Source organism: Oryza glaberrima, chromosome 2 (genome assembly GCF_000147395.1).
Source record: "Oryza glaberrima chromosome 2, OglaRS2, whole genome shotgun sequence".
NCBI classification, from domain to species: Eukaryota; Viridiplantae; Streptophyta; class Magnoliopsida; order Poales; family Poaceae; genus Oryza; species Oryza glaberrima.
The window spans coordinates 26,800,551-26,828,345 of NC_068327.1; the positions used below are offsets into that span (position 1 = coordinate 26,800,551).

Sequence of the window (27,795 nt, forward strand, 5' to 3'; positions counted from 1 at the left end):
GAGGGCCAGCCACCGCTCCAACCGCCACCGCCACTGCCACCGCTACCAATGCATGAGGGAGAGAGGAAGATGGCTGCGACGACAAGGAGGAAGGCTGCGACGACGAGGGATTCGTGCTCCGAGGCCCAGCTGTGGCGGATCCGCTCTCCTTACCATCACTGTCACCTTCCCTAGACACAACCGCCATAGTTGAGCCGCCGCCACCGTCACCTTCCCGAGCTGCACCCGCCGTCGCTAAAGATGGATTTGTAGTGGGAGAAGGCGGGGAGGGGGGGGAGAGAAGGGCGGCGGGGCACGGTTGTGGATGGATGGATTTGTGCTGATAGGAGGTGGAGATGTGGGCGGTGGAGGCGGCTTTCGGATGGTCAGGGTCGTGGAGGGTGGAGGATGACGAGCAGGAGGGATGTGTGAAGAGGGGCTTCTTGGCCGACTCCGGCGATTTCTTCCGCTGCATCAACGCCCGTTTCGCTGGCACTGCATCCACTGCACTTCACACCTTCTCCTCCGATATCTCTTCTCCATCCCACCGGTGTTGACTCTTGCGGCTGACATGCGAGGCTCACATGGGTCCCCCCTGTCTCAGCCGGTTGACACGTGGGTCCCACATGGACCCCATCTTTTTTAAAATTATTTTTTTATGTAATTGATATGTGGGCCCCACAGGTTTTACTTTTTCCTGGATCAAAGTGCGACGATAGCGCCACGTCAATCCCACATAAGACGAAGACCTAGTAAAAAAGGCCACGTAGGCACCACGTCAGCTAAAGCCTAGGGATAATACTTCTGAGGGACCTCATTTACACTGGTTTGTAAGTTAGGGACCTGTTGTATCTGATTTTTTGGTTGAAGGACGAAATTCGGATTCGTTGTCAAGTTAAGGGGCCTCAAATGAACTTATTCCAGTCAGATGCCACATATATAGGCCGCGTCCTCACGCGGTACGGGCCATGTAGAACCCATCTCAGCTCACCCGCAGTCCCGCGACCCTGGGAAAAAAGGGCCACCCATCAGTGCCTTCTCCTCTCCTCTCTCTTCTCTTCTCTCTCTCCGATCCGGATCTCCCTACCCACTCCGGCGAGCCCTCGCCGCGTCGCCTCCACGCGACTCGCTCCCGTATATCGGCGCTTCCCTTAGCCGCTGCCGCCGCCCGCCTATACCACCAGCTATATCCGATTGCCTCCTCCCCCTTTCGCGCCTCTGTCCCGCGCCCCACCAAACCCTAGGCGCGCCGCCCATGGACATAGAGACCGACGGTCGCTTCGGCAACAAGCGCGTGCACCACCGCCTCGGCCCGGCCAACGGCGCCGCCTCCTCGTCCACCTCCGGGAAGGTCTGCATCCACTGGCGCGCCGGCCGATGCAATCGCTTCCCCTGCCCTTACCTCCACAGCGAGCTCCCCGAGGCGACAGCCAAGCGCCCGAGCCAAAGCGGCGGCGGCGGGAACGTCTGGAGGAATCCCCACTCAGGAGGTGGAGGGGGCCGCGGCGCCGGCGGCGCCGGGGGCCCGAACAAATGGGGGAGGGGCCCCGGAGGTGCGGATGGTGGCCCGAGGCACAAGGTGCCCGATCGGCCCTGCAGGTACTTCCTCGCCGGCGACTGCAGCTACGGGGAGAAGTGCCGATACCCTCACTCCTACTCCATGAGCGATAGCATCACGATGCTTACTCCGCTCCAGGGCCACGAGAAGGTGCTCGCTTCCCAGATCAATGCGCTCGTCTGGTAAAAAAAGAAAAAAAACCTAGCATTCTAACTCCAATTGTTGTGTATTCCATCAGGTTGTGACAGGGATTGCACTGCCGGCTGGGTCAGACAAGCTGTATTCTGGGAGTAAGGACGGAACTGTGCGCATGTGGGATTGCCAAACTGGGCAGGTAGCTGAGGCATCATTGAAATGTACCCTTCAGAGGCTCTTCTGTTCTGTGTGACATTACTTTATACTATCTGCTATATGGTCCTGTGTTAGTGTGCTGGTGTCATCAATATGGGACGTGAGATCGGGTGCATGATCAGTGAGGGGCCATGGTTATTTGTTGGGATTCCAGATGCTGTGAAGGTAGGGCGATTAGACCTGAGATTTGTGACTTTGCTTCAGCACTATTGGTGTAATGGTGTTCATGTGTGTGTCTATCTGCCTGATCTATTGGTACTTGGTATAGGTTTGGAATATGCAAACACAAGCGGAAATGAACCTTACTGGGCCAACGGGGCAAGTCTATGCACTCGCTGTTGGAAATGAGCTACTCTTTGCCGCAACACAAGTAAACTTCACATTCATTTTGCTTACGTTTGGTCCTAACATTTTTATTGTCGAATCATTCACTCGTGATGCCCTTGGTGCAGGATGGACGGATTTTGGCCTGGAGATTCAGCGCTGCAACAAATGGTTTTGAACCAGCTGCCTCTCTTGTTGGGCACCAGCTTGCTGTCGTTTCATTAGTAGTAGGAGCCATGAGGCTTTACTCTGGTTCAATGGACAAAACAATTAGAGTAAGGAGAACTTTTGACTCTTGGTTCACACCTATTCATGTTTACTCTTAGACAGATACACTTGCTGTTGGAAGCTCTGTTGCATATATAAACTTCCCCACTTAATTGCATCCATCTGTTATGTTTCCAATTGTTGAAGTTCAGAGTGTATAATTTTGCATTATCAATAGATCTTTTATACTGTGCATATACACTTCTAGCTTTCTCTAATAAATTTAAATAGTACATATTGCTAATTGATTTATCTTCGGGCAACAAGCATACATAAGTAAGTTGTTTCTTATATATTTTCTCAGAATAAATGCAATCAAAGCTGAGGTACAAATCTGCACCTGGTTTAGGCTACTACAGGCGCTGCAAGCTTGCATCATAATTTACTTAGGACATGCACTTGCATTATTCTACTGTTGGTTGACGTGCACATTTTGTTGTGATATGTCAACTGGCACGAAGAACATTTGCAACTAGTATTTTGGAAATTACTCATCAGCAGCACTATAAATCACCAGTACCAAGAATTGCTCCTGTTATAAACTTATAATACATACAAATGGTCCCTCGTGGCATGGTCCCAATATTATTGAAAATCTCTATGTTATATTTGAATACTGGAATGTTATTTTCATGGTGCGATGATTGTAAGTTTTCCTAGTAATTTTGGTCCCTTCAATCTTAACATAGCTTGAGTTACCTATTCTGTTTTGATGTACATATATTGTCGTATGGATTCATTTTTAAGGGATATTATCTACTTATTTCCACTTTCCGGGAGGTATTTTTGAGGTATAGGTTTTCTTAGTGTTAATCATGGGGTATATACTCAATCCTGGTTACAAGTATGGTAAAAATACTCGTTTTGTTTATCATCATATATTTTTCTGCATATATGTTTTCTTTCCATTCGATTGCACATACGTCGTTCCATAAGATGAGAATGATGTTCTATTCACTTTACAAATAGTAATGACAGAAGGCATAATATTTCAGGTGTGGGATTTGGCAACACTGCAGTGCATACAGACTCTTTCTGATCATACAGGTGTTGTTATGTCTGTATTGTGTTGGGATCAATTCCTATTATCATGTTCCTTGGATCAAACAATAAAAGTTAGTCTCTGTCCTTGACTTTATGTTGTTTAATAATTTTGCAGATATGTCTTCACATTCCATATCTTACCCTTTTCATTGCATTTCACACTCGTTCATTTTGTTCCTGTTCTTCTAACATCATATCTGTAATCACGTTTTATCCTTTCAGTGCATTCATACTTCTACGCTGTGTTTCTCTTCAGGTTTGGGCAGCTACAGAAAGTGGAAGCTTGGAAGTAACATATACACACAAAGAGGAGCATGTATGTGACTCGATACTCAATACTCTTAATAAGCGATTGCACAGGGGTTATGTTCTGTTACACCCTGATGTACTAAATCCTTATTATATTTAATTTGTTCATTTTCACAAAAACATGTTACCCTTTCTGGCGAACTTCTAGACAGTACCATTTTATGGTTTTATGTAATGGGTGTCATCTCCCGCCCTGTTTATTATGGAATATAAATAATACTGATCAGTGATCCTGTTTATACTCCTTTGAACTTACCGTTAGGATTTCCTTTACACTTCCCCATGCTAAATGTTTTACATACAGATTAGCAATTTGTCTACTATTAAGACAGCTATTACTCCCTCCATCTCAAAATATAACTATTAGAGCTGGACCATTGAGCGAATTGGATCAGTTCACTGGTTTTGCCAGCACTTCAACAACAATTAAACTGGCAATTTAATCATTTCAACATTTAGATGTTTATTTGCATGCTTTATCTAGCTTCTATACAAGTTAGTGTCCTTATTACACAAGAGCCGCAAGCTACCAAAGTTAATGAAGGCACTAGGCACTAGTTGGGCCACTGAGGTGCAATGAGCACCTAGCCTGCATGTCATGGTATGACTGGTGGCAGAGCCAGAAGCGTAAAAAAATATTTATTGGAGGGGGCTGATAATACTAGTTATGATATTTCGTAAAAGCAAAAATAATTAGTGTGAATTATTAGAAATTGAGGGAGGCCGAATCCCTGCTTGCCCTTTCCTGTCTCTGCCCCCTGCGTATGACATCAGAACTTGATTTGTGAGTTTTCTAATGGCTTTGCCTGCCACCCTTTCCTGCTACAGAGCCAATATTTCTGTAGTGATTCACATAGCCAATATTCATGTAGTGATTTGCAGGATACTTCATGTAACTGCCTAAAATATAAATGTGTTTACAAGCATCATCTATTAGTAAAAATACATGTTCCTTATTATTTGTAACACAAGTCTGGCGATGTATGCTAGATTGAATGCTTTAAATGGAAGTTAATAAATCCAATGAAATCTGTACACAGGTAAAATGACATGTTATACGAGTCATGTACTATAACTACACTAATACCACATTGGTGTGCTGGCATTTTGAATTTTGAATAATCACTTCTGTTCCGTCAGTACTAGTTCCATAAGAGAGTGTCCTTTCATGGTCACACACTTTTGCCTTTGAGAAACCAATCCTTTCCATTATTAATATAGTATGGCATCTGCCTTGCACAAAATTTGGAAACACGCATGCCCTTTACTTCTGTCAAATTTCTTCATTTCAATTTCCAATGCTCTGATGGCTTTGTTTTATCTGTAGGGAGCACTTGCCCTAAGTGGCATGCCTGATGCACAATCAAAACCTGTGCTACTATGTTCACTAAATGACAACACTGTCCGACTATATGACCTGCCATCGTAAGAAAGTTGTCTTGCTAAGATTATTTTGTTTTACTTCTGATGTTTATCTGAAGTGGCTCCTTTTGGGTTTGTAGGTTCAGTGATAGGGGCAGGATATTCTCAAAACAGGAAATAAGGGCAATACAAGTTGGTCCTAGTGGTTTATTTTTTACTGGGGATGGAACTGGTGAGCTGAAGGTGTGGCAATGGGTTATTGATGGATCCCAGACCAAATGAATATAGTGTACTCTAGATTAGTTTCCCCCCTTTATTTGGTGAGGGATAAAGAACACATGCATAATGATTTGAGATGTGGTTGGCGGCCAGTTCTGTCCTTGCATGTCCTAAATTTATTCTCCGAGGGTATGAGATTAAATTGGATCGCCTTGCAGTTAGATTACAAGCTAAGTCTCACCATGGACGAGAGTTTCTTCTGTCCTGGAATGAGTTTCACGTGAGGGCAATAATTTCTTGTAATATGTAAAGCACTGGAAGTCTGGAACCAACAAGTACATCTGATCACTGTTACGATGTGCTGGTAGTTCAGAGGATGTATCAATATAAAGGTTTTGCTCGGCTGCATTTGTATTAAGGAACTCAAATTTTCACAGCAATACAATTGTTGTTCTCTCGAAGGAGCACGGCATTGTTTTCCTCCAGGGCTTTTGGGGAACATATAGAATTTTTCACTATGTGGTATTTTGATGACTAGGATGTACCTGATCTATAGTTCTTTTGAAGGAATTTAGCACGGCAGATGGCAGCAAGAATAGCAACAGAGTTTTGGATGATGGACAGTTTTCACAGCAAGAATACAAATTTTGAACTAAATTGTATGCCTTTTGAAAGCAATCTGCTCAGGCTTTAACTGTAAGGTCCATAGTTGAGCTTCATCTTCCTGATAGGCGAACACTGTTTGTTGAGCCATTGAGATTTACTAGATGAATATGCGCGGCTTGCCGCGCCCGTCAATGTGTACATAGTATTAATTAAAAGTAACTTAATGAGATACAGTAGCATAAAATCAAGTACGTGACACGGTTAGTATCACAAATAGGGGGAGTATACATTTTTTTAAAACGATAGTAAGAATAATTGGTTGTTTGTTACAAAGACAACAGTTAGTCAAATTCGTGAATGATAATGCATTCAGTACTGCGATGAGTGAAATAAAGTAGATTCATGTGATAAAAGTAAAAAAAAAAAAAAACTATCTACAATAACCTTCCCAATGTACATACTTTACATATTAGATTGCAAGGCATATTACAAAAAGTGCTTACAGAAAGGGGAAGAATGCCCACTTCAATCTGCTTACAGAAAGGGGAAGGATGCACACTCCAATCTGTTTCAACAAACTAATGGTACAACAATATGGCGAGTAGCTGATTCTCTGGAAAAAAACTGCCATAGCCTCCAAGATGTTGCTCTAAGGGGAAAATCCCCAAAAAATGCTATTTACATTGTATTCCTGCGCCTCTCCATCTGCTATGTGTTAAATTAACACAGGTTAAACTGTTGTCCGTCCAATTGATCTCCCAGTGCCATCAGCACACATGACACTGGTCTATTTTGCATGTGTGCAGCAAGGATGAGTACGCTTCTTACAAAACATTAAACGATCAATACATGGTAAAAATCCAAAAAACAAAATAAGAAAAAAAACTGCATTGTCAGATGCAGAAGCCTGCCACAAGTTAGTCAAAAGAACAGTATTACTGAAATTGTGTGCACAGTTGTTGAACATGTGAAAGATAGGCAGTACCTCAGCGCGTCTCAATAAAGTTGCTAGCACAACAATCCATTCCTTAAATTTGACAGAACACATGTGAGCAACAAGGAACTCAACATCAAGCCGACTTCGAAGAGTATCCATTTGAAGCTGTCATCAGAATATCAATTATAAATGAGAACAGAGATCCAAGGCAGATAATAATATCAGTGAGATTGTGCTAGTATATTGATTGATCAGGTATTGAGTGATTTACTCAAGTAAGCACCATTCTATTTGTTAAACAAACATCCATAATTACTAAGCTTGCCCAGATTCGTAATCTTATATTATGAGCAGTCAATTCAGAACATTATCAAGCTTTGTAAAAGTACAAACTGCAGGAGAAAACTGTAGAAAACTCGAGAAAAATAATCCAAGACCGCAAAGTAGGTGGGAGCTTCTTTGTGCGCTTGTAGTAGCGGACGAGGCGGTGGATCCTGCTCTCAACAAGAATAAGCCTGAAACTTCGAGTCCTTGTCCTTCCTGTTCCTCTCCAAATGCTTCCTAATAGCAACAGCCTTCTTGATCAGGAAGTACAGGTCTTCCAGGATCTTCGGTGCAAGACCTACCCATCAATCAAACAACATAAACCAGCACACGAACGCATGAAGCAATCAATAGAAGTGGGAGTGTCACAGGGTGGGGAGATCTCACCGTGGGCCTTGAGGATGTGAAGAATCTTGCTACTGGTGATGCTCTTGACGAGGGGGATTCCGTGCTGGTGACGGAGCACAACGCCAATCTGCGACGACATCTGACCCATCTTCGCGGCCTTCATGATCATCTCCTCCACCTACAATACGAACCAACCCAACGGTGTCAGAATCCGAAAATCCCCCAAATCGAATCGGAAGCGAGAGAGAGGGAGGAGAAGGCACCCACATCGGAGGCGGCGTTCTTGAGCAAGCTCGGGGGAATCCTCTTGCACAGCAGCGCCGACGACGAGATACCCTTCCTGCACACCACACCACAGCGCAGCCGCCGCCATTAGACCAGAGAGGAGAAACCAGCAATACGTTAGATTTTTTGTAGCAAATCATTTAATACAATAAAGCTAATGTTTAGGACAGGGCATCAAAATAAAATTATAACACATAGTTATCAGTTTATCAGTAGTTAAACTCAGTCATTTATCAAAATTGTAATAAAGTATTTCATAAGTTAACCTATTGTTCAGTAAATCATATAGGGTAATAATGAGGACATAAAGACAGTAGAAATAAATCACTGAAGGAAATCGATCAGTCACTATCTATTTGTATTCAAGATTATATTTCAAGGGTTACAATTCCATTATCAATGGCGCAGGTTTTTGCCATGATTATCAAAGTATAAAACCATATAATTGTTGTATTATTCAATAAATCTTATTTTTAAATCCGATTTTATTACTGTGTCACTAATTTCAGAAATTAGATAATATCAACATTCAAACATATATATATGGTTCTGATCATTCTAGTGTGCTACTGATTCCAGTATTTCAGTTACTTTTATATGCTAGCATATACAAGGACTTAATCATGTTAGTGCAACTTTTTTTATTATCCTTTCTAATTTCAGTACTGCACTTGCATCAGAATTATGAGCATTCATTTATCCATTCATAGCATATAGGCATCAACTAAATAAAATCACTACAACCAACAGAGACCATGAGCACAGCACATCACCAAGTTGAGTATTAGCGCTAGTCCATAATTACCCCCAATGCATCACAGTTCACAGCACAACATCATACAAGAGAGAACACCACACAACATCATCATAAGAATGATATAGGGAAGGAAGAGTTTACTCATCAATGGGGATAGGATGTAGCCGCAGGAGTTCTGTGGTGGTTGGCACCAGTCATCTCCACGGGCAGCAGCGGCAATTGGAGAGGCGGGGCAACGGCTAGGATGAGAGAGAGGGAGGATCAGGGGAAGAGAGAAAGGAAGAGAAGAAGAGAGGGAGAAGCAGGGGAATAGAGGAAGGAAGGGGAGAGGAGGAAGCGGAACCAGGGACAGGCAGCACCGGCCATCTCGGCTGCGGCTGCGGCGGCATGGCAGGGAGTCGAGCATCCAGGAACAATTGGCCAAGGGAATCAGAGAGTAGGAAGTAGAAGAGAAGATTAGGGGCCGCACCCGTAGTGGAGGCCTGGAAACCTTCCTAGAGACCATACCTCGCCGTAGTTTGGCCGGCGGCGGCACCTCGTGTTGAGGAAATCGTGCGTTACCACGGGCTCTTGGCAGTAGCGGCTGCCGGAGGGCGACCGGAGTTGGAATCCAGTAGCCGGCGTGAGGAAGCGCGGTGGCGTTGGCGCCACACCGGCCACGATGCCGCCGGAGAAGGAGGCGGCGTTGACGCGGCCGCCATGCCGTGCTCCATGCCGGGGAGGCGACGGTGACATCACCACCACTGCACCCACTCCTTGCCTTCCCTCGCCATCCTTCCTTCGCGTGGCCGGCGTCTCCCCGCTAGCTCTGACGGGCGGCGGTGGCGCGGAGCCCGTGTGCGGCCGGATGCGCAGCCGCCACAAGCCCCATTGCCGGCGGGTGGGGTGGGGGGAGAACAAGTGGGGAGGGAGGTGTTGCGGGGAAGGCGGATGATGGTGCCGCACCCGTCGGCCTCCGCCGCTTCGTCGTCCGAAGCTATCGCGGCCATCCTACTCCGTCGTGCCGTCTCCTCCGGCCGCCAGATCCGGCGGCAGCGGAGCTGGATCCAGCCGCGGGAGGGCCGGATCTGACTACGGCGGCACCGGAGACGAGGCCACGAGCCGCGCCGTCGCACGGCCTGCAAGGAGAGGCAACGGATAGCGAGGGGAAGACGGACGACGTCGGCGGCGGCGGGTGGAGGGCGGACGACGACGGAGGTGACTGGGGGAGGGCGGATGGAGGCGGGGGGAGTCCCGCGCCGGCGCCGGCGCCGAGCACGGGGCGCGGGGCGTGGGTGGGGCGGCGGCCGCGCGGTGGGGGAGTGGGGAACAGCCCGTGGTTAGGGTTTGGGGTATATGTGGTCGTTTTTCGTATAAACCCCTTCGTTTTTTATGTTTACAGCGCTACCCCTAAAACGGAATTTTCTCTTCTTCACATTGTATATTTGTGAAACACGAGGGTTTTTTCGCAACAAACACAACGGGGTGTGACCACTCCAAGGATGTATACGATATTTCGTGGAAATACAAGGACTTTTTTGCAAAATATCCTTTTAATCAAACCGGCTCCAACCCGCCGTAGAGACCGGCGCGGGCGCACGTCCCCACAGCGCCCAAAAAAAAACTTTGGACTGGAGCGGTCACGAAGGCGCGCGCGAGGAGCCGGGATGAGGAGGAGCGACGTGTAAATCATCCGGATAGCCAAAAAAATTTCAAAAATCGGAGAAAAATAGTACGGTTAGAGGAGTTATTGATCGATGATTCCAGTGATACACCTATCCACAGGAAAATATAGGGAAGGAAGATGACAATAAGAAGGAATGATAGAGGAAAGGGGAAAGGATTCTGATCAGAATCACTTTTAGAACCCACTAATATGGTTTTGTACCTATCCACAGGGATGGCAATAAGAAGGATCAGAATCACTTAAGAGTCCACCAATAAATCCAAAATTTCAAACCCTAATTACAAAATAACAATAAACTGAACTCACAGCAGTTGCTGGGCGTGGGCTGTTGTAGGCATCTGTTAGACTGTTACTACAAAGGATGCGATATTAAATTTAAGTATTCTATATAAGTTACATCCACTAAACAACTAGTAAATCACAGCATGTAAATATAGTGATTATTAGAGCAGGTATAATAGCAGACTACTCCACTAGCCAGCTACAAATATATCTATCTATCTATCTATTATCTATCTATTATATTATTAAAACAGCTTTGAAAGGAGGCACCACGTTCGCTGTGGGGGCTGAAAATTCCCATATTAATTAGAGAAAAAGAGAAAAATCTACACCATTGAATTATGATAGATCAATAATTTAACCATTGAGATTGATCGGACAGATATAAGAGTCCGGGTCCGATTCAGACTCAAGTCCCAACCGGACAAGGCTGACAACTAACACGATTTCAGTTTTTTATCAGAGAAGCCCGGTAAACAAAAAATCAATCCTCTTGATTGGCAATCTTCCTGCTACATACAGCAATGGCACATATAATTAATAATACATCCAAATATTATATAAGGAGATCTAGAAATTACCAAATTAAATAAGTAGTAAAAAGAAAAAGAAAAAATCTGCACCAATTTGTTTTGAACGAACAATCTGCACCAATTCATGGTGGACATATGTTGTAACGGTTGACAATAATTGCCCAGAAATAAGTACCGGGCAAATCCTACTCACAAGCTGTAAAAATACTAGAAAAATTATAAAAGTACCCGAGAACAAAAACAAGAATCTATCTATGTGACGCTCTTTTTTTAAATAGTATTTGGTCATTTTTAAAAAAATCCACATTAATTGTATTAAGTATGAATACAATTTATAAATAACTGAAATTTAAGATAAAAAATAAAATAAATACGAAATTATAAAAAGAAAAATAAAATTTCAAATATGAATAAATTTATAATAGCTGAAATCTGAAATAAAAATTATCACATTAATTGGAGGAAAAAATAGAGTTAAAAGTAGGAATACAATTTTTTAAAATAACTAAAATTCAAAATAAAAATAAGCAAATATTTAACTAACAGTCTATCTAGGGCATAACATGAGATTAATTAAATTAGAAATGAAAAATAAAATAAAATTCAAATTAGAAAAACAATAAAAATTCAAGTATCTAAAGAAAGCCCATGTTCCCTCAATGAAGTTCAATTGCTTTGACGAGTGAGTCTGATATAAAGAATTGACAAGCGGATTATACGTATGTAAACAGCCTTCCCGCCTGGCTTGAATGAGGAGTGGAAGGACCCGACCTCTAGCACTTTACTTTAACTGCCTGTGCGGCTAAGGAAAGACAACTACACTTCCAAGTCCTAAGAGAATACTAGTATACGATCTGTTATATAAATAGGTAAATGTTCCTTTCCATTATGAATCGCGATTGTATGGCCAACCAAATACCATTAAAAATAACTAGAATTAGAAAGAAAACTACCATATAGAATAAAAGAAAAAAATGAATTCTATCGTATTACTATTAAGCAGGGTTTTAAATCTCCCGCTATAGCTATTTGAGATGGGTTCTAGCTATTTGCTCTTATGTACAATTTAGCCACTATAGCTCCATTTAGCCCGCTATAGCTGTCGCTATAGTTATTTGAGAAGCTAATCGCTAAATGTCTTAGCCTGCTATTTAAAACATTGCTATTAAGAGGACAAGACGAGGGTGGCAAAGGAACTAGGCAATGACGGCTAGCGAGACTTCTACAAACTATAAAAAGAAAACCAAAGAATGATTAGGTTATATTTTTAAAATCCAAATAATCAAGAGTTCTAATAGGAATAGAATTTATAAATAATTAAAATTCGAAATAGAAAATAAAGCATATTGAAAGAATAGTCCAGATAGGGTAGAACACAAGATTAATTAAATAAATCTAATGATAATCACGTTTGATTTTAAATCTCAATGACACTAAATAGGGGGGGGGGCAGCGAGCGAGCCGTAGAATACAGTGCCAAAGTCGATGATTGTTTGGCGGGACTTCTGGAAAGAAAAAAAAATAAACCCAAACGATGATTATTGATTTTTAAAAACAAATAAGTATAAATAGAGGAGACATTGGACAGGCTACAGAGGAGTATAATGGAAGCGTTTGACTGGACTTCTGAAAATTATAAAAATGAAACTCATTGAGACAACAAACTATAAAAACTACGATGTCCAATTTTTAAAGGTTCGAAACTTCTAAAAAGTAAGGAAAATAATGATAATCATGTTTGATTTTATACCTCAATAACAATAAAGAGGGGAGGCAGCAGGTGAGCCGTATGGGACTTCTGAAAAATAAAAAAAATGAACCCAAACGATGATTATATTCGATTTATAAAATCCCAATGACAATAAAGAGAGGAGGCAGCGAACGAACCGTAGACGAGTATAGTGGCAGCGTTTGACGAGACTTCCAAAAATTATAAAAGCAAAACCCAACGAGACAATAAACTCAAAAAACTATAAGGCCCAATTTTAAAGGTTCCAAGGAGAATGAATAAAAACAGTGGTAAATTAAGCAAGCAAATAAAAAAGGGGTAACATCAGTAAGGAGTAGCAACTGGTGTGACTTTTATAATCTATAAAAGTAGAAACAATGTGATGATAAGGTTTGACCTTTTAAAGTCTTAAGACAACTAGATAGTTATTTAATAAATATAAAGTAAAATCATATTAAAAAAATAAATATTTTGTATGGGTGCTAGCCGCGCAATTGCGCGGGCCACCCTGCTAGTTTTAATGAGATAAAAGATGAGAGAGAAGAGTAGCGGACTACAGATCTGTAGCTAGCTGCAGCACGGACTTCAAGACGCAATGTGTGTATGATAAGTTGGACCATATACTAATAGTATAGTAAGCAATTATTGTATAAATTGGCTATTAGATTGGTTATAGATGTATTGAAGCTAGCAGTGTGCTATACTATTAAACTTGCTCTTAAAGCCGTCCGCTGCACAACCAGCGCGGCACCGATTTTTTTAAATCTGAGCAAAACAAAAAATATATTTTTTATGTAAACACTGAGGTATTGGATTTTTATTCGTAAGCTGGACAACGTAATTCCGCAGCGTCCCATTAAAACAATCGGACGCCACCGATCTAGAGCGTCCGGCCTTCTCACAGACGCGATATTCTCATTGCGTCCATAGCCCACGGGCCAAAGGGCTCTGAAAACAGTATCCCTGTTCTTCTGCATCCTATCACCGTAAAATCCCTAATCTGAAAACCCACGAGTAAACCAGCGGCCACAAACCTTAGCGGCGTGGCGGCGGCGGCGGCGGCAGCGGTACCCATCCCGTTATTTCTCTTGATCGAGCCTTAAGGTATCGAGCTTGCCGTCGTCGTCAGTTCTAAGTACGCACCCACGCGACTGGCTCTCAGCCATCAGGTTAGTTGTCTTACACGGCCATGTATTAGTTAATTGCATGATGAGCTCTTTTGGTTTTTTCGTTGGAGACTAAATCGTTGTGCGACATTCTCTTTCTTTAGTGATACATTGTAGTGCTGCTGCATTAAGCATTAGTTGTTAATTTTTGTGCTTATCTTTATAAGACAATGACAGATTAGTTATTAGCAAATAGCAACAGGCATCCTAGCTTCCTAACAAGCTTTGTAAGCTAGTTTATCTGCTTATCCCAGTTCCGTCAACATAACAATGCGACTATAAGGAAACAAAAGGGTGCAAATAATCTAGAAATTAGTTTTACTTTTGATCAATCATCTTACGATGCTTGTTTATAAGTTCCTGAAAAAGAAATCAGTTGTACGTTGTTTGACATGCTTCCTTAATTTTTTGTATGCTACAAACTAGTAAGATGAGGACTAATCAAGATGGGTTAGGTCGGTCAGTTACAATAAGTCATGAGGAGATAGGCTTACTGGATGGAGATCAAACTTTAGTTCAGCAAACTGAACTAAATGTTTCAGAACGTTTCAGTGCCTTACTATGGATGCCTCATTGCCAGCACAAAATCTCAAAAGTTTGGGAAAATGTAAGCTATTGCTAGCTTCTTTCATATACCTTTCCAAAAAAAATGATTGGACTAATTTGTATCCTACGTATGCAGGCTAATGATGGTGTTAGTGTCAGGTATCACCACGTGGGCATTCCATACCATTATTTATGTGAACCACTACTGAAGAGACTTGGATTCTATCAAGTTTCCCAGATGGTTGGGATGAGTGTTGATAGATTTCTAATTGGAGCATTAGTAGAGAGATGGCAGCCTGAGACTAACACATTTCACTTACCAGTTGGAGAGATGACAGTTAGCCTACAAGATGTGAGTTGTCTATGGGGCTTACCAATTCAAGGTGAGCCTATTATAGGCAAGGTAGAGGGGCCATGGGTTGATGAAATTGAGACATTACTAGGAGTTACTCCAGGAAAACAAGTGATGAAGCAAAAAAAAGCGAAAGGCGGACGGTGACTTGGAAAGCGGGGGAAAGATGACATCTTCTAACTACTCCATCAGCTTAAAGAAATTACGAGATCAGTTCAAGGAGATGCCAGAAAATGCAACAAAAGAACAAATTGAACATTACACCAGGGCATTCATTTTGGATATACTTGGGTCAATGATTTTCCCGGATACATCAGGAGATGGAGTGCCTGCAATGTACCTGCAATTCCTTCAGGATCTTGATAAACCAAAGGAGTACAACTGGGGGGCAGCAACTCTTGTCGTGCTATATAGACAATTAAGCTTCGGTGCAGAACGAGAGAGATTGGAGATGGCTAGTCCATTAGTGCTTCTGCAGCATTGGTGTTGGTCGCGGTTGAGACCAGGACGACCAGTGGATCAAGATAGGAACCCTATTAGTTGGGGAGAGCCAGACCCTGAGAGTTGTCCTACATTTGGAGCAAAATGGTGTGGCCAGGAACTTTATCCTCTGCCACATAACTCGGGTGTTGCGTTTTATCGGAACTTGCTAGATCAAGTTCAAGACAATGAGGTCTCTTGGGAACCATATAATGGACTATTGATGTCCATGCCAAGAAGAGTTAGAGCTGAACGTGCTTTCTGGTATAGTCGAGTACCTCTCATCCATTTTTGGATCATTGAATTTCATTATCCAGATAGAGTGATGAGACAACTAGGGAGAAAGCAAACCATTCCACCTCCTCCCCCACATGATGAGAGCAAGCTTCGTCAACTCCATAAAATAAATCATACAGGGAAACCATGTGATTGGAGGAAGCTCCACGCAGTATATGTTAACCAATACAATAGAATTTGGCAAAGCATGGTTGATGAGGAGCAACATTTTGACCAGGCAAGTTTGCCACAATATCGTCATTGGTTTCAACAGTATGGGATGTACACTGTTTTTTGGATGCTCGTTCCGCTCAAGGTTTGCGGGATCCCATCCCTTATCCACTGGATAACTTCGATTGGACCGGTTACATGCCCAGTGGTCCATCTCTCTCCCGATTGGTATACTAACATTTCTTTACTTGTTCTTTCTTACTTGCAATAATTCACTTAATAACACTTCTTTTTTCTTAAAATGCTAATTTAGGCTCTACGTTCTATCAAACAAGTTGCGTGGGGAATTAAATGTGCTATGAGCAGAGGATGGAGAAAGATGGGCAAGATTCTTATCTGTACATGTTACAATAACGTCCAGGATATCAATATGGAGGCTAAGTTAAGCAGCATGCTAAGCGAGTCAGGTCTACCTTTATGTGTAGATGACATTCGATCTGATGATAGTGCATCACCATTTTCTACCCCTAAACCAATTAAACCTGAGGAGATAAACATGGATGTGATGGATGACTGGTTGTACTCAAACAGGGGATTTACAAGATACCTTAGTTTAGGTACATATTCTGATGTGCTGGAATCTCAGGATAAACATTGAGCATAGATCAGGGCAAAGAGCTTTTTGTTACTCCTGCTGTTAGACAATGTTATTATTTGGTTGATCAAAGCTTGTGATTTTCTTTGTTTATCTGTAAGTTCTATAAATTAGAATCTATTTTTTTACATACATATGGTTTAACTTGTATCTTGTATTTCCTGTTCAACGTATCAAAAAAAAAAATCTCCTGCCATTTCCATTCAAATCACATTGAGCGAAATAAGACAAGCAGTGTTGTCCTTGTCAAGATACAAAAATAACAAGTAATTGTCAATAGGGAACTTTAAAAATATCATGCTTGTTACATGAGAATGAAGTCCTTACTCACAGAAAACTAAATCCAAATTTTATAATATAAGCTAGAAGTAGATTTGCTAGATAAATTTCTAGGGCGATGCAGCGGAGTCCATCCTATGGATTGTATCACCCTTGATGTTGGTGAGATGGCACACCTGCAGTGTTAATTCTATATTAGTAGGAAGCATAGATATATCATACAATAATTAAATTATGACAGACCGGCTTGATTTTTATCTTGGGTTGAACGACGTGCTTGATGTCCTAAGCGTCGACCTTGCATTTCATCCATATACATTGGAATTCGATTATATCTTCGTCGACCCAACTGTATCAACCTAGCATCAGGCTCAATAATTGGACCATTATAAGTTGGCCACTCCGATTGATTTCCATATGGGTGAAACTGACCAGCCCAAGTGTTTGCGAGTGTTGTAGAAGAGTAGTAAGGATGGATAAACTGATTCTCATTAAGGTTTCTATCTTTGCAAACAGCAAGCACATGAGCACAAGGAATACTAGTAAGGTTGGGCTTTTGGCACTCACATGTCAGAATAGCATTGTTGCGCATAACTAGCTTATACTTGAAATCCCCTCGAACATACACAACACGATCTCCTTGATGCAATGCAACTCGTTCACAGTCAACCTTCACCTCATATTCTCCTCTTTCATCACCATATGATATAACATGCATGGATCCGGCCTTGGCCCCTCGTTTCACTAATAACTTCTCAACCCATCGAGACCACATTTTCCCTGAGTTTGCAAGATCAAGAGAAGATCTTCTTCTATCAACAAACCATTCTAAGCACTTGTTAAATGTTTCCTCCACTATTGCCATGACTGGTAATCTCCTTGAGTACTTGAACACATTATTTAGAGACTCGGAGCCATTACTTGTTATTATCCCCCATCGATGTCCACCATCCATGCACTGGAAAACCTTTTCAGATTTTTCCGGCTCATTCTTATCTTCTTGCCGATATTTTCCCACCTTACCAAGATAAGCAATTGCATCTGGACAAGTTTTTGAAATAGCTTCCATACCTTCATTGAATCTACGTGGTTTCTTCTTCTTGACAACCCACTTAAAAGTTTTTACCACATCATCATCTTTACATTGCTTGTAAAGATTCTCAGCAATATGTTGTGAACAAAATCGATGCACACACTCACCATCACTTTCATTCCATCCAATATGTGGCTGCTTGAACACCCATTTGATAGCTTTGTGGCGATCAGAAATAACACACACAAATTTACCAAAACCAATAACCTCTTTCCGCAACCATCTCATGAACCATTCCCAATTATCACTGTCTTCCTTCTCCACTATTGCAAATGCAAGAGGTAATAATTTGTTTTCAGCATCATATCCACATGCTATCAACAACCTACCTCGGTACCTTCCATACAAAAAGGAAGCATCTATACTAATGACAGGTCGAAGATAAGGTACTGCTTCAATACAAGGTCCAAAAGCCCAAGTCACGCACTTGAATGCTCGATGCCCTTCACGAGTCATCGGTTGTGACAAAATTTGATATCTTGTTCCAGGATTAGTTGCTTTAATAGCCTCCAATAATGGAGTAAGCAGTGCATATGATCCTTCCCAACTTCCGAAAAGTTGAGCAATTGCTAACTTCCGGCCACGCCATAACTTGTTGTAGTGTGGCTTTACATTTTTATACCGTTGCCGAACTAATTGCTGTATGTTCATTATGCTCAACTCCAAGTTCTCTTTCAAGTCATCACGTATAACATCTGCAATAAATGCAGATGTCAATTGTGCATGATCAAGTCGATCAGCGGGAGCTCGACATGTGTGAGGATAGGGGCAAGTCTGTATCTTCCAACTTGAACCAATTTTTGTTGGTTTCCCATATAGCTTCCACAAGCAAGTATTGTCTATGCACTTCATACTTAGTCTTGACTTGTTACTTGTGGTAACCTTTACTTCTTGATTGGTACTAATGTGAAATTCATTAACAGCAAACTGCAAATGCTCCTTGGAATCAAAAGTTCGGCCTTTAGCTAATGGACTGTTAAAATGTTTCCTCGAACCAAAGAATCTCTAATCAGCCGTTGTATTCTGTAGCACAGATATATCATGGAAGGCACTTACAGGGTGCTTGTCAGACCTGCCCACGAGTGGCAACAATTTGATCAACTTGACCACAGGCTGACCATAGGTGTTATCATTCACATCCTCTTCGGCTTCGCCATCGCTCTCATCCTCCTCAATCATATCACCCTCACGTTCTGTCTCTTCGTCCACATAGCCATCATCTTGAGAATTTTCTTGCGCTTCATTTATGATATTATCAGAAGACAAGCCCACAATTGGTGCAGAATTACTCACATCATGAATTTTAGGAGATATACCATGCTTAGGCGACTGATGTGATGCTGACACAATATTCTCAGCAAGTGTAGCCGTAGTTGGTTCTAGGTTTTCTCTTGTTATTTCACTAACAATGTGGTTTTGGCTGAATCCACTATTTGTTGGAGTGAACTCAACTTATAATTCCACCATACGCCAACTGTTCCGTGCTGATGTCATGTCAAAAATCATTTGCCATGATCTAGTCTCTTATAATGGGATCAACTGGAAAAAATGTGGCCCTGGTGCTCCTACGTCATATCGGCCTTGTATAACAAGCGAATATTCAGTTTTAGAATATTTTAGCCCTCCATAAATCTCATTCTTTACATCTTCGAAAGTTGTAGCTTCGGAAGCAGGAAAAGTAATCTTGGGTGGAATGCTATACTCTGCACCAGTCGCTCCATATACAATTTCACCTCCAGTGTATACAAGAACAATTATCATGGTCTGATGACCTAATAGTAATAAAGAAAAGAAAAATATATATCAATTTCCATATTCGATTTATTCATGATCAGAATATTTAGTATATACATGGCACAAAGCACTACTAACGTGGAGCACATAGCTAATGATGATATAATCGTTTCATGCAGTAATTTACTCATACTTTCGATTAGCAGTGCCGCAACCTTTCCAGGATAGAAGAATAAAATGATACAACAGATCTGCTAGGTTTTTTACGGGGAAAAACTGATATATTACTCAGCTACAGCCTCATTCACAAAATGTGAGATGAGATTACAAGAACCATCTGGCCAGAACTCGGAGAGATATGCTACTTGACTAGTACTAATGTCTAATCAATTCCAAACAACGAAAAGTAAACATACCTTGCAAATAATCTTACGCGTGATCTCTGCTTAAACTCTGATCTCATCTGATATAAGACTAGGGCATGACTTCTGCAGTAAGGGAAGGTTAGGGATAGAAAGAAAGACACTTACCAATGCGTAGATCCGTATTTCTTTTCTACGTTGCGGGCGTGCAGTTGCTCGGCGGAGGCCGCTGTTAAGTTTTAGCGTCCAGGTTCTGTCCAGGGATGCAGTAAAAACCTTGCATCCAAATTAGTCGCTGCCAAATGATAGCGTCCCTATCAAATAGATGGACGCTATTTGACCAGAACATCCTGCTTATTAATAGAATTAGATGGCTGTGGTGCTTACATAAAAAAATATATTTCTTATTTTGCTCAGAATTAAAAAAATCGGAGCGCGGCAGCTCGGCAACACAAGCCCACCTCAGCTGTGCCACGCGCAGACATCTCGCCACACAGCAGCCAGAATCGCTGGCAGCCAACGATTCCCTCCACTGTGGTCTCCGTGCCATACTCGCGATTTGCAGGTGATGGCACACTATTATTAGCTTATGATTGGAGGATCATAGAGTGGCAGCAGCTGATTCTAGAGAGGGCCAGGATCTGCTTCAGCCCTGCTCGCAAATCTTGTGTGGGGTGTGGGGAAAAAGTTTGGAAAGGAACCGCACGACAACGGTAGGAGAAAAAGGCGGTCCGGCGATCATTGTATGTAATGACGATAAAATTGATGATGATGAATGCTCACTCCCTTCTAAATCAATGCAACTTTACATTTTGTCCTTACATCGTGTGTCTCACAAGCCACATCGGCTCCCAACTGGGAGAGATGTCGTGGCGAAAAATCAAGCGTGACTCGTGATAGGAATACTCCAGTTCTGAAAAAAAATCGTGATAGGAATCGCCACCAACGAGCAAGTTGACCACTTCCTAACTCTGTCTAGGCAGCTAGTGTTGCTAGAACAGTGATATCGACACAAGGCCAATCCTATCGGGCAGAGTGTGAGATGCTCGGGCTTTGATTATCCTAAGAGCAAGTTTAATAGTATAGCTAATTGTGAGTTTATAGTCAACTTAATAGCCAATTTATACAATAGCCACCTACAAACATATATACTACATTACTAATATCTAGTCCCACCTATCATACACACATGCATTTTGGAGTCCGTGTTGCAGCTAGCTACAAATCTGTAGTCCGTGTTCTTCTCTCTTATCTTTTATCTCCTTAAAATATATTTATAGCTGGCTTATAGTATGTTAATGTACCTGCTCTAATTACTGGAGTAGTGCTCCAATATTGCACGGGAGTATCTCACCCCAAGCACACACACGTAAAACTGTGACCGTGTCCGTGATACGGACCGTACTTCTGGGATTCCGGGCCTAGTGGAGGAAAGGAGTACTCCGTAGTATGGGCCCGTTTAGTCCAAAAATATCACATCGAATCTCCATATACATATATGGAGTATTAAATATAAATAAAAAGAAAAACTAATTGCACGGTTATTAGGGAAATAGCAAGACGAATCTTTTGAGCCTAATTAGCCCGTGATTAGCCATAAGTGCTACAGTAACCAACATATGTTAATGATGGCTTAATTAGGCTCAAAAGATTCGTCTCGCGGTTTCCCGGTGAGTTCTGAAATTAGTTTTTTCATTCGTGTCCGAAAACCCCTTTCAACACCCAGTCAAACGTCCGATGTGACACACAAATTTTTTTTTTCCCCAACTAAACACACCCAGGCGTGAGCTACGGCCGAATGCTCCTCGCGTTTTAACCTTTGCGATGATTCTTCCAGCACTTTCCAAATCCACGACGGCGATGTTCAGAAAGGCGAGAGAATATCCGTTGGTACATGCCGTATTGCACTGCATGGAGCAGCAGCAGCAGCCAGATTTTTGGAGTTTTTACTGTTGCGACCATGTGCACCGATACCACGAGAACACTTGTACGTGGCAATTCGCTCATGAGCTTGGGAGCGCTTCCCGTGAAAGGTAATACTGAGGGGCCAAATGTCTGAACTAGAAACTCACTATTACAGAAATATTTTTTTATGCGGCTAGAACATTTTTTTTTGGAGGTAGCGACCGTCTAGTGTTTGTAAAAGTAATAATTTGTTCGTAGGCAGACAGTATAACCACATGTAAAAGAAGAGATTTTTGCAAGCAGGCATGTTAGGCCGTCGGCCTGAAAAAATTAAAAAAAAAATCCAAAGCCGACCAGATACATGCCCGAGGGAGAGGAGTTGGCGAGATCTACACGGGAGGGGAGAGCGATCCGCCGCCACCGAACTCCCCACCACTAGATCCTCCGCCGCCGAGCTTCCCACCGTCGGATCCCCTAGTCACCGCCCGCTCCCGCTCGGCGTCGGAGGAAGTGGAGAAGAGGAGGTGGAGCGGAGAGGATGAGGAGAGGAGAGGTGGTGGAGGAGCAGAGAGGTGGAAAGGAGAGGAAGTGGAGGAGAGGAGATGAAGCGGAGAGGATGAGGATGATGAGAGAGAGGGAACTTAGATATTTTTCTGGATCAATATTAATTATTGAAGGTAAATGGCATTATGGTCTGCCTAGAAATGGGTGGGAGGCTCATCTATAAAAATCGATTATGTAGTAGTGGCTATGGTCAAGTATGGAAATGAACTCAAATTGGTTCGTCTTATGCACATATCGGCTAAATTACCGATATATACTCCTAAGTGATTAAGAAAAAAGTAACTAATATCCAAATTACAAATCATAGTACTGGATAGAGGACGGGGGGCGCCATGAATCCGTTTAGGCACAATGAAGCTTCGCCCCAGGTAACCTGTAACCCTTGGTCCGAAAACAACTTCTTTAACGTAAAGTCAGAGAGACGTGAGTCCCTAACCGGTGGACCCACACTTATAGGCTCACAAGTCAGCGACACACTTCCCTCTAACTTACGTTAAAGGAGCCTCGTCCCCCTTGCCTACTTCAATTGAGAGAACTAACTATTAACTTTTATTTTATTTATTTAAATGTAAAGTTAAATTAATCTGGGTGAACTATTATAGACCAAGGATTTAGGGGTTCAGCTACATATTTTTAGGAGGGTGTTTAGTAACTTGGCCTAGAATTTTTTTTTCTAGCTACATATCATTTATTTTTATCATATATGTATCTCCTTAGTCTAAACTCAAGCACTCGCATAGCCTAAACTCGATCCAATGCAAAGTAAAGCAAACCAGCAATACTTCATTCATTTCATTTTAGCTCTACCACTATAAAGATTATGGGATCGAACCACACCTATCTATATTTGTAGTAGCCTACACATATTCTCATCATACACCATATTTTATAATACTTTTTTCAAAAAGATAGTGGAAAATTTCATTTAACAATGAAAACATTCAACCTCTACATCAAGCTAAAAAACTAGATAACACGACCATATTATATTGCCTTGTGACAGGTTACACAACTACAACTATCTAGGAAGAATCTCAAAGTCTATGAAGCACTCCTCGTAACAACACTTCTAAGAAGAATTCGTCATTTGTCTACCGATATCATGTTGATCGATTTAAAGTCTGTGATAGATTTGCATTCAGAGTTAGCTATGAGATAAAACCTCATTTGAACTGGGGTGGGGAGAGGATTGTTATTATAGTCTTTTTTAGAAAAAATCTTATTTTTAAAAAGGCTCTATGAATGCTTATATTTGTGAACAGATGGAATAATTATGGTGAAAATATTTCAGATCACTCATATCTACCACAGTAGCCTTTATCTAAAAAATTATCTAGAGCGGTAGTGATGTTATTCACTTAACGTATGCAACACAAATGACAGTATATTGATCTGGACAATGGTAACGGATCTGCCATGGGAGCGGCAGGGGCTCGAGACCCCCACTGGTGGAGAAACCTTTTTACTCCCGATTGGTAACCCCCTTTAGTCCCGGATTTCCAACCAGAAGTAGGAATCTGGGACTAAAGATATCCATCTTTAATCCGGTTGAAATAACCGGGACTAAAGATCCATCTTTAGTCCCGGTTGATAACAACAACCGGGACTAAAGATCTAAATAGAGGGTAGCGGGCAGTCCAGATGGTCCTTTTTTTTTTCTCCTTAATCAAGTGGCATGCACATCCTGAAATCAAACCCCAAATCAAAGTAACATCACAAATCTTAAAGTTACTCATACACACAAATCAAATACATCACAAATCCTAAAAAAAATACAAAACAAATCTAATATATCACAGATTATACATTTCAGATCTATACAAATGTACAATGAATTATAAAATTATACATCTCAATGAATCACATATTATATATATAAAAAGAAAACAAAGCTGGCTGCCTCCGCTCGCCACGGCCGACGCCTACGGCCCCGTTGGCCGCCGGCCGCCTGCCCGCCGCCGCTGGGCGCGGCCCTGCCAGCCGCCGCCACGCGCGGCCACCTCGGCCCCAAGCCGCCTGCTCGGCGCTGCCCGGCACGGCCACCGCCTGCCTGCTCGCCGCCATCGGGCACGGCCCCCCCGGCCACAAGCCGCCTGCTCGGCGCCGCCTGGCACGACCGCCGCCCGCTTGCCCGCCGCCGCCGGGCGCGCCCCCCGGCCACAAGCCACCTGCTCGGCACTAGCCGTCTGCCGGCCGCCGGATGGGAGGGGAGGAGGGGGAGTAGAGGGGAGGAGGAGGCTTGGATCGGATCTGAGGGAGTTGGAGAGGGGCGATTGTTAACAGTAAAATTTGGTAATCGGCAAAGACGTCATCGGCTTAGAATCATTATCGGCTGCAGCATCTCGGAATCAGCCGATGGGAGTTATCAAGTCGCCAATAGTCGGGTTCCTACTATATTCGGTTAAGGAAATCAATCTACTAAAGGAAGCTTATCCCTAAGTGACCGAGTTTAAAGAGGATGCGGCATGGCAGTTTATCTATTAATTAGGAATAGTTTGTTAGTTTCCTTTTATCTTTAGGTTAGTTTCTTTCTTGTCCGACAAGGACTTGTATCAACCCATGGGTATAAATATGTACACCCCGGGTCTATGTAATCTATCTCCACGATCAATACAATTCGGCGCATCGCCACCTTTTACCTTTTCTACTTTATTTTACGTTCCGGCGGAACTTGGCACCCGACGCGGGGCTGTATCGTCTTCGATCTCCGGCGAAGGGATAAGTCTAATGTTCCGCCGGCCCAGGCAATTGTATCGTTTACGTCGGCGTCGTTCAAGGCTACATCAGTACATTCGACCTCTTGGATTGCTCTGGTTTGGATGATATACTTGCCTACCTATTTATCATATGTCTCTGTTAATCTAATCTTAGCATATCAATTTAGCTCTATCGGCTGCTTCTCGTTTTAGGGTTTCTGCCAGTATCGGTTAAATCGCGTTGCTAGATTAGATTAGCTTAGACATCTACCACCCTGAAAACTCAGTCAACGGCTTGATTGTCTAGATATTATATTTCTTTTCATACTTAGTGCTGCATCAGTTAAGTTTGATCTACTAAATCGTGCTTAGAACCATAATCTCTAGCCTGCTTCTTGATTGCCAATAAGGGTTTCATCGGGGTTTCAGCCGGTGAGTTATCTGGACGTTGCATCGGCTCATAAGGATTGCATATACATATAAGTTGGATTTAGCCGATGACAACAAAGGCTTCACTGTTTAATCTAATCTTGTGGATTTCATGACATCGGACCTCTAGCCGATGTGTGCTTTGACCTTCGGATCGATGCTTATTTATCATATCATTATTTGCTGATTGGTTTATACTGGAATATATTGTTATTTCATTACATGGTCATCAGCCGATTGCCTTTATATCATTATCTACATTGGACATATAGCCGATTGCTTAACCCTATCGCTATCGGCTGGTATTGGCATCGGCTATTATCGGCTATCGGCTGGAACTACACCATCGGCTTGTCAGCCGATTGGCTGTTTTGATCTACTATTTGCATATCTTGTCAGTTACAGGATTAAACTGATTGGCACGCCCGTATCTCATTAATCTTTGGACCTGCACAGGAGCTAAGCAGATCTCCCAGGTCGATGTGCTCGATTTTTTCATCAACAGCGATATCCGAGGGGAGTTGGAGAGGGACGATCTTATCTCTAAATATTTCGTCTGGGACTTAATCGATCAGAGATGGGAGAGAAATATTTACTCCCAGTTGGAGTTACCAACTAGGACTAAAGAAAACTTTTTAGTCCCGGTTTGTAGTACCAACCGGGACTAAAAACAATCTTTAGTCTTGGTTTTTATTAGAACTGGGACTATTGTGGAAATCAGCCGACCCAGCAAAGATCGTTTCTCCAGTAGTACCCAGTGCTGAGACTATGAGAGTTCCCATCAAGTCTCCAAAATTTTCTGCATATATTCATAAAAAGATGGGCGGCATTTTTGTGTAGTTTGTTCAACCACCCCTACTATTTCTAAATTTTCTACTATTTCTTTTTTATTCTTCCCCTGGGCAAGAACTTTTTTAGTTTAAAAATGATGCGTGAGCTCAATATATTTCTTCATAACCATATGTTGGAATACAACGTAGTACTACTTCATAGCAATTTGATAATCTTTAGTGATCTGGCACAGAATATGAGATTATTGCTGGCTGGATAACAAGGAACAAGGTCGATTCGCCACATTCAGAAAATATGAGAGGACAGCACAAAAAGTATTCTGTTCTTAAAGACAGAAGGTGCAGACAAGTAAGCGATGTCCACTTATATCATGCCTAGAATTTGATTGAACACACTATTTTAGTGGTAGTGGGTGAATTACTTTGTGGTCCCTGCCATCATCGTCTATATATCAATAACAGCCGAAGAAAAGTAGTGTGAAGCATTAGCCTTTTGGATTAAGGTGAGCATTCGTTTTGGATTATTATAGCCTTTTGCCTTAGTATTTGGGTACCAAGTTTTGTATAAAAAATGATAATTCTTGAGATTTTTTTACGGATGATAAAATTACCCTTTACTTAACCACTGATATTTTTCCATGGAGAAACAAACTACGAAAACAGAGTAAACGAATGAGAGTATCCCTTTAAATTTTAGAAATTTATTTTACTGTTAATTGTGGGTGTTTCATTGTTTTCTAATTCTCGGCAAGCCACCCTAGCTTTGAACCGCTAAAAGTAAAAGTATAAAAGTCTTATTTTAAAATTAAATTACTTTTAGTTGTTTTGTTTATTTTTCTTGGCTCGTAGCTAAGCCATAGCTTTATTGGATCACTGTCCACTATATTTATTCCATATCGAAAAACTATTTTAAAAGATTTTAGTAGTGGTGTCCGTTCTAATATTCTACCACTGCCAAACATGATTCGTTCGATCGTGTACTAACGTTGAGATGGAGACTTAGCACTGTCATGGTCGTGTCACCCAAATTTATATTGTTTAAGGGTTGGAGTGAGCCAATCTGCGAAGCTTCAAAGGATGAATGTGTACAATATAACTATTTTTTCGGCCATTGCAAAGCATAGGATTACTTATAGGTACTTTGCTAGCTATTGAAAAAAAGCTAAAGAAGAATTCCTATGTCCTTTGTTTAGTAAGGGAAAATTGGAACCAAGCCATTATAATTTTGTAAAATTTGAGATATTCCATCCTGATCAACATGTCATTGACTCATGTGGGTCCTACATGTCATTGAGATACCGATGGCATATTTCAAACTTTGCAAAATTATAATGGCATGGTTCCAAATCTTGTTTTTTTAGTCTGCCGTAACTTCTGTACCTAACACACTGTCTCCAGAGAATGGTGTTGATATTC

At 42.0% G+C, this 27,795-nt stretch overlaps 1 protein-coding gene and 1 pseudogene across 1 annotated transcript; one reads left to right on the forward strand and one right to left on the reverse strand.

Moving 5' to 3' along the window:
• The first annotated feature begins 965 nt into the window (after positions 1–965).
• LOC127761623 (zinc finger CCCH domain-containing protein 17) lies at positions 966–5,898 on the forward strand. The gene is made up of 9 exons (XM_052285941.1): positions 966–1,687; positions 1,776–1,871; positions 1,964–2,053; positions 2,157–2,258; positions 2,341–2,487; positions 3,475–3,594; positions 3,780–3,839; positions 5,160–5,257; positions 5,335–5,898. Exons 1-9 carry the CDS (start codon positions 1,235–1,237, stop codon positions 5,474–5,476), a joined length of 1,308 nt encoding a protein of 435 aa, XP_052141901.1. The 5' UTR covers positions 966–1,234; the 3' UTR covers positions 5,477–5,898.
• Positions 5,899–6,464: 566 nt separating this feature from the next.
• LOC127761624 (uncharacterized) lies at positions 6,465–9,950 on the reverse strand (annotated as a pseudogene).
• Positions 9,951–27,795: the final 17,845 nt, after the last annotated feature.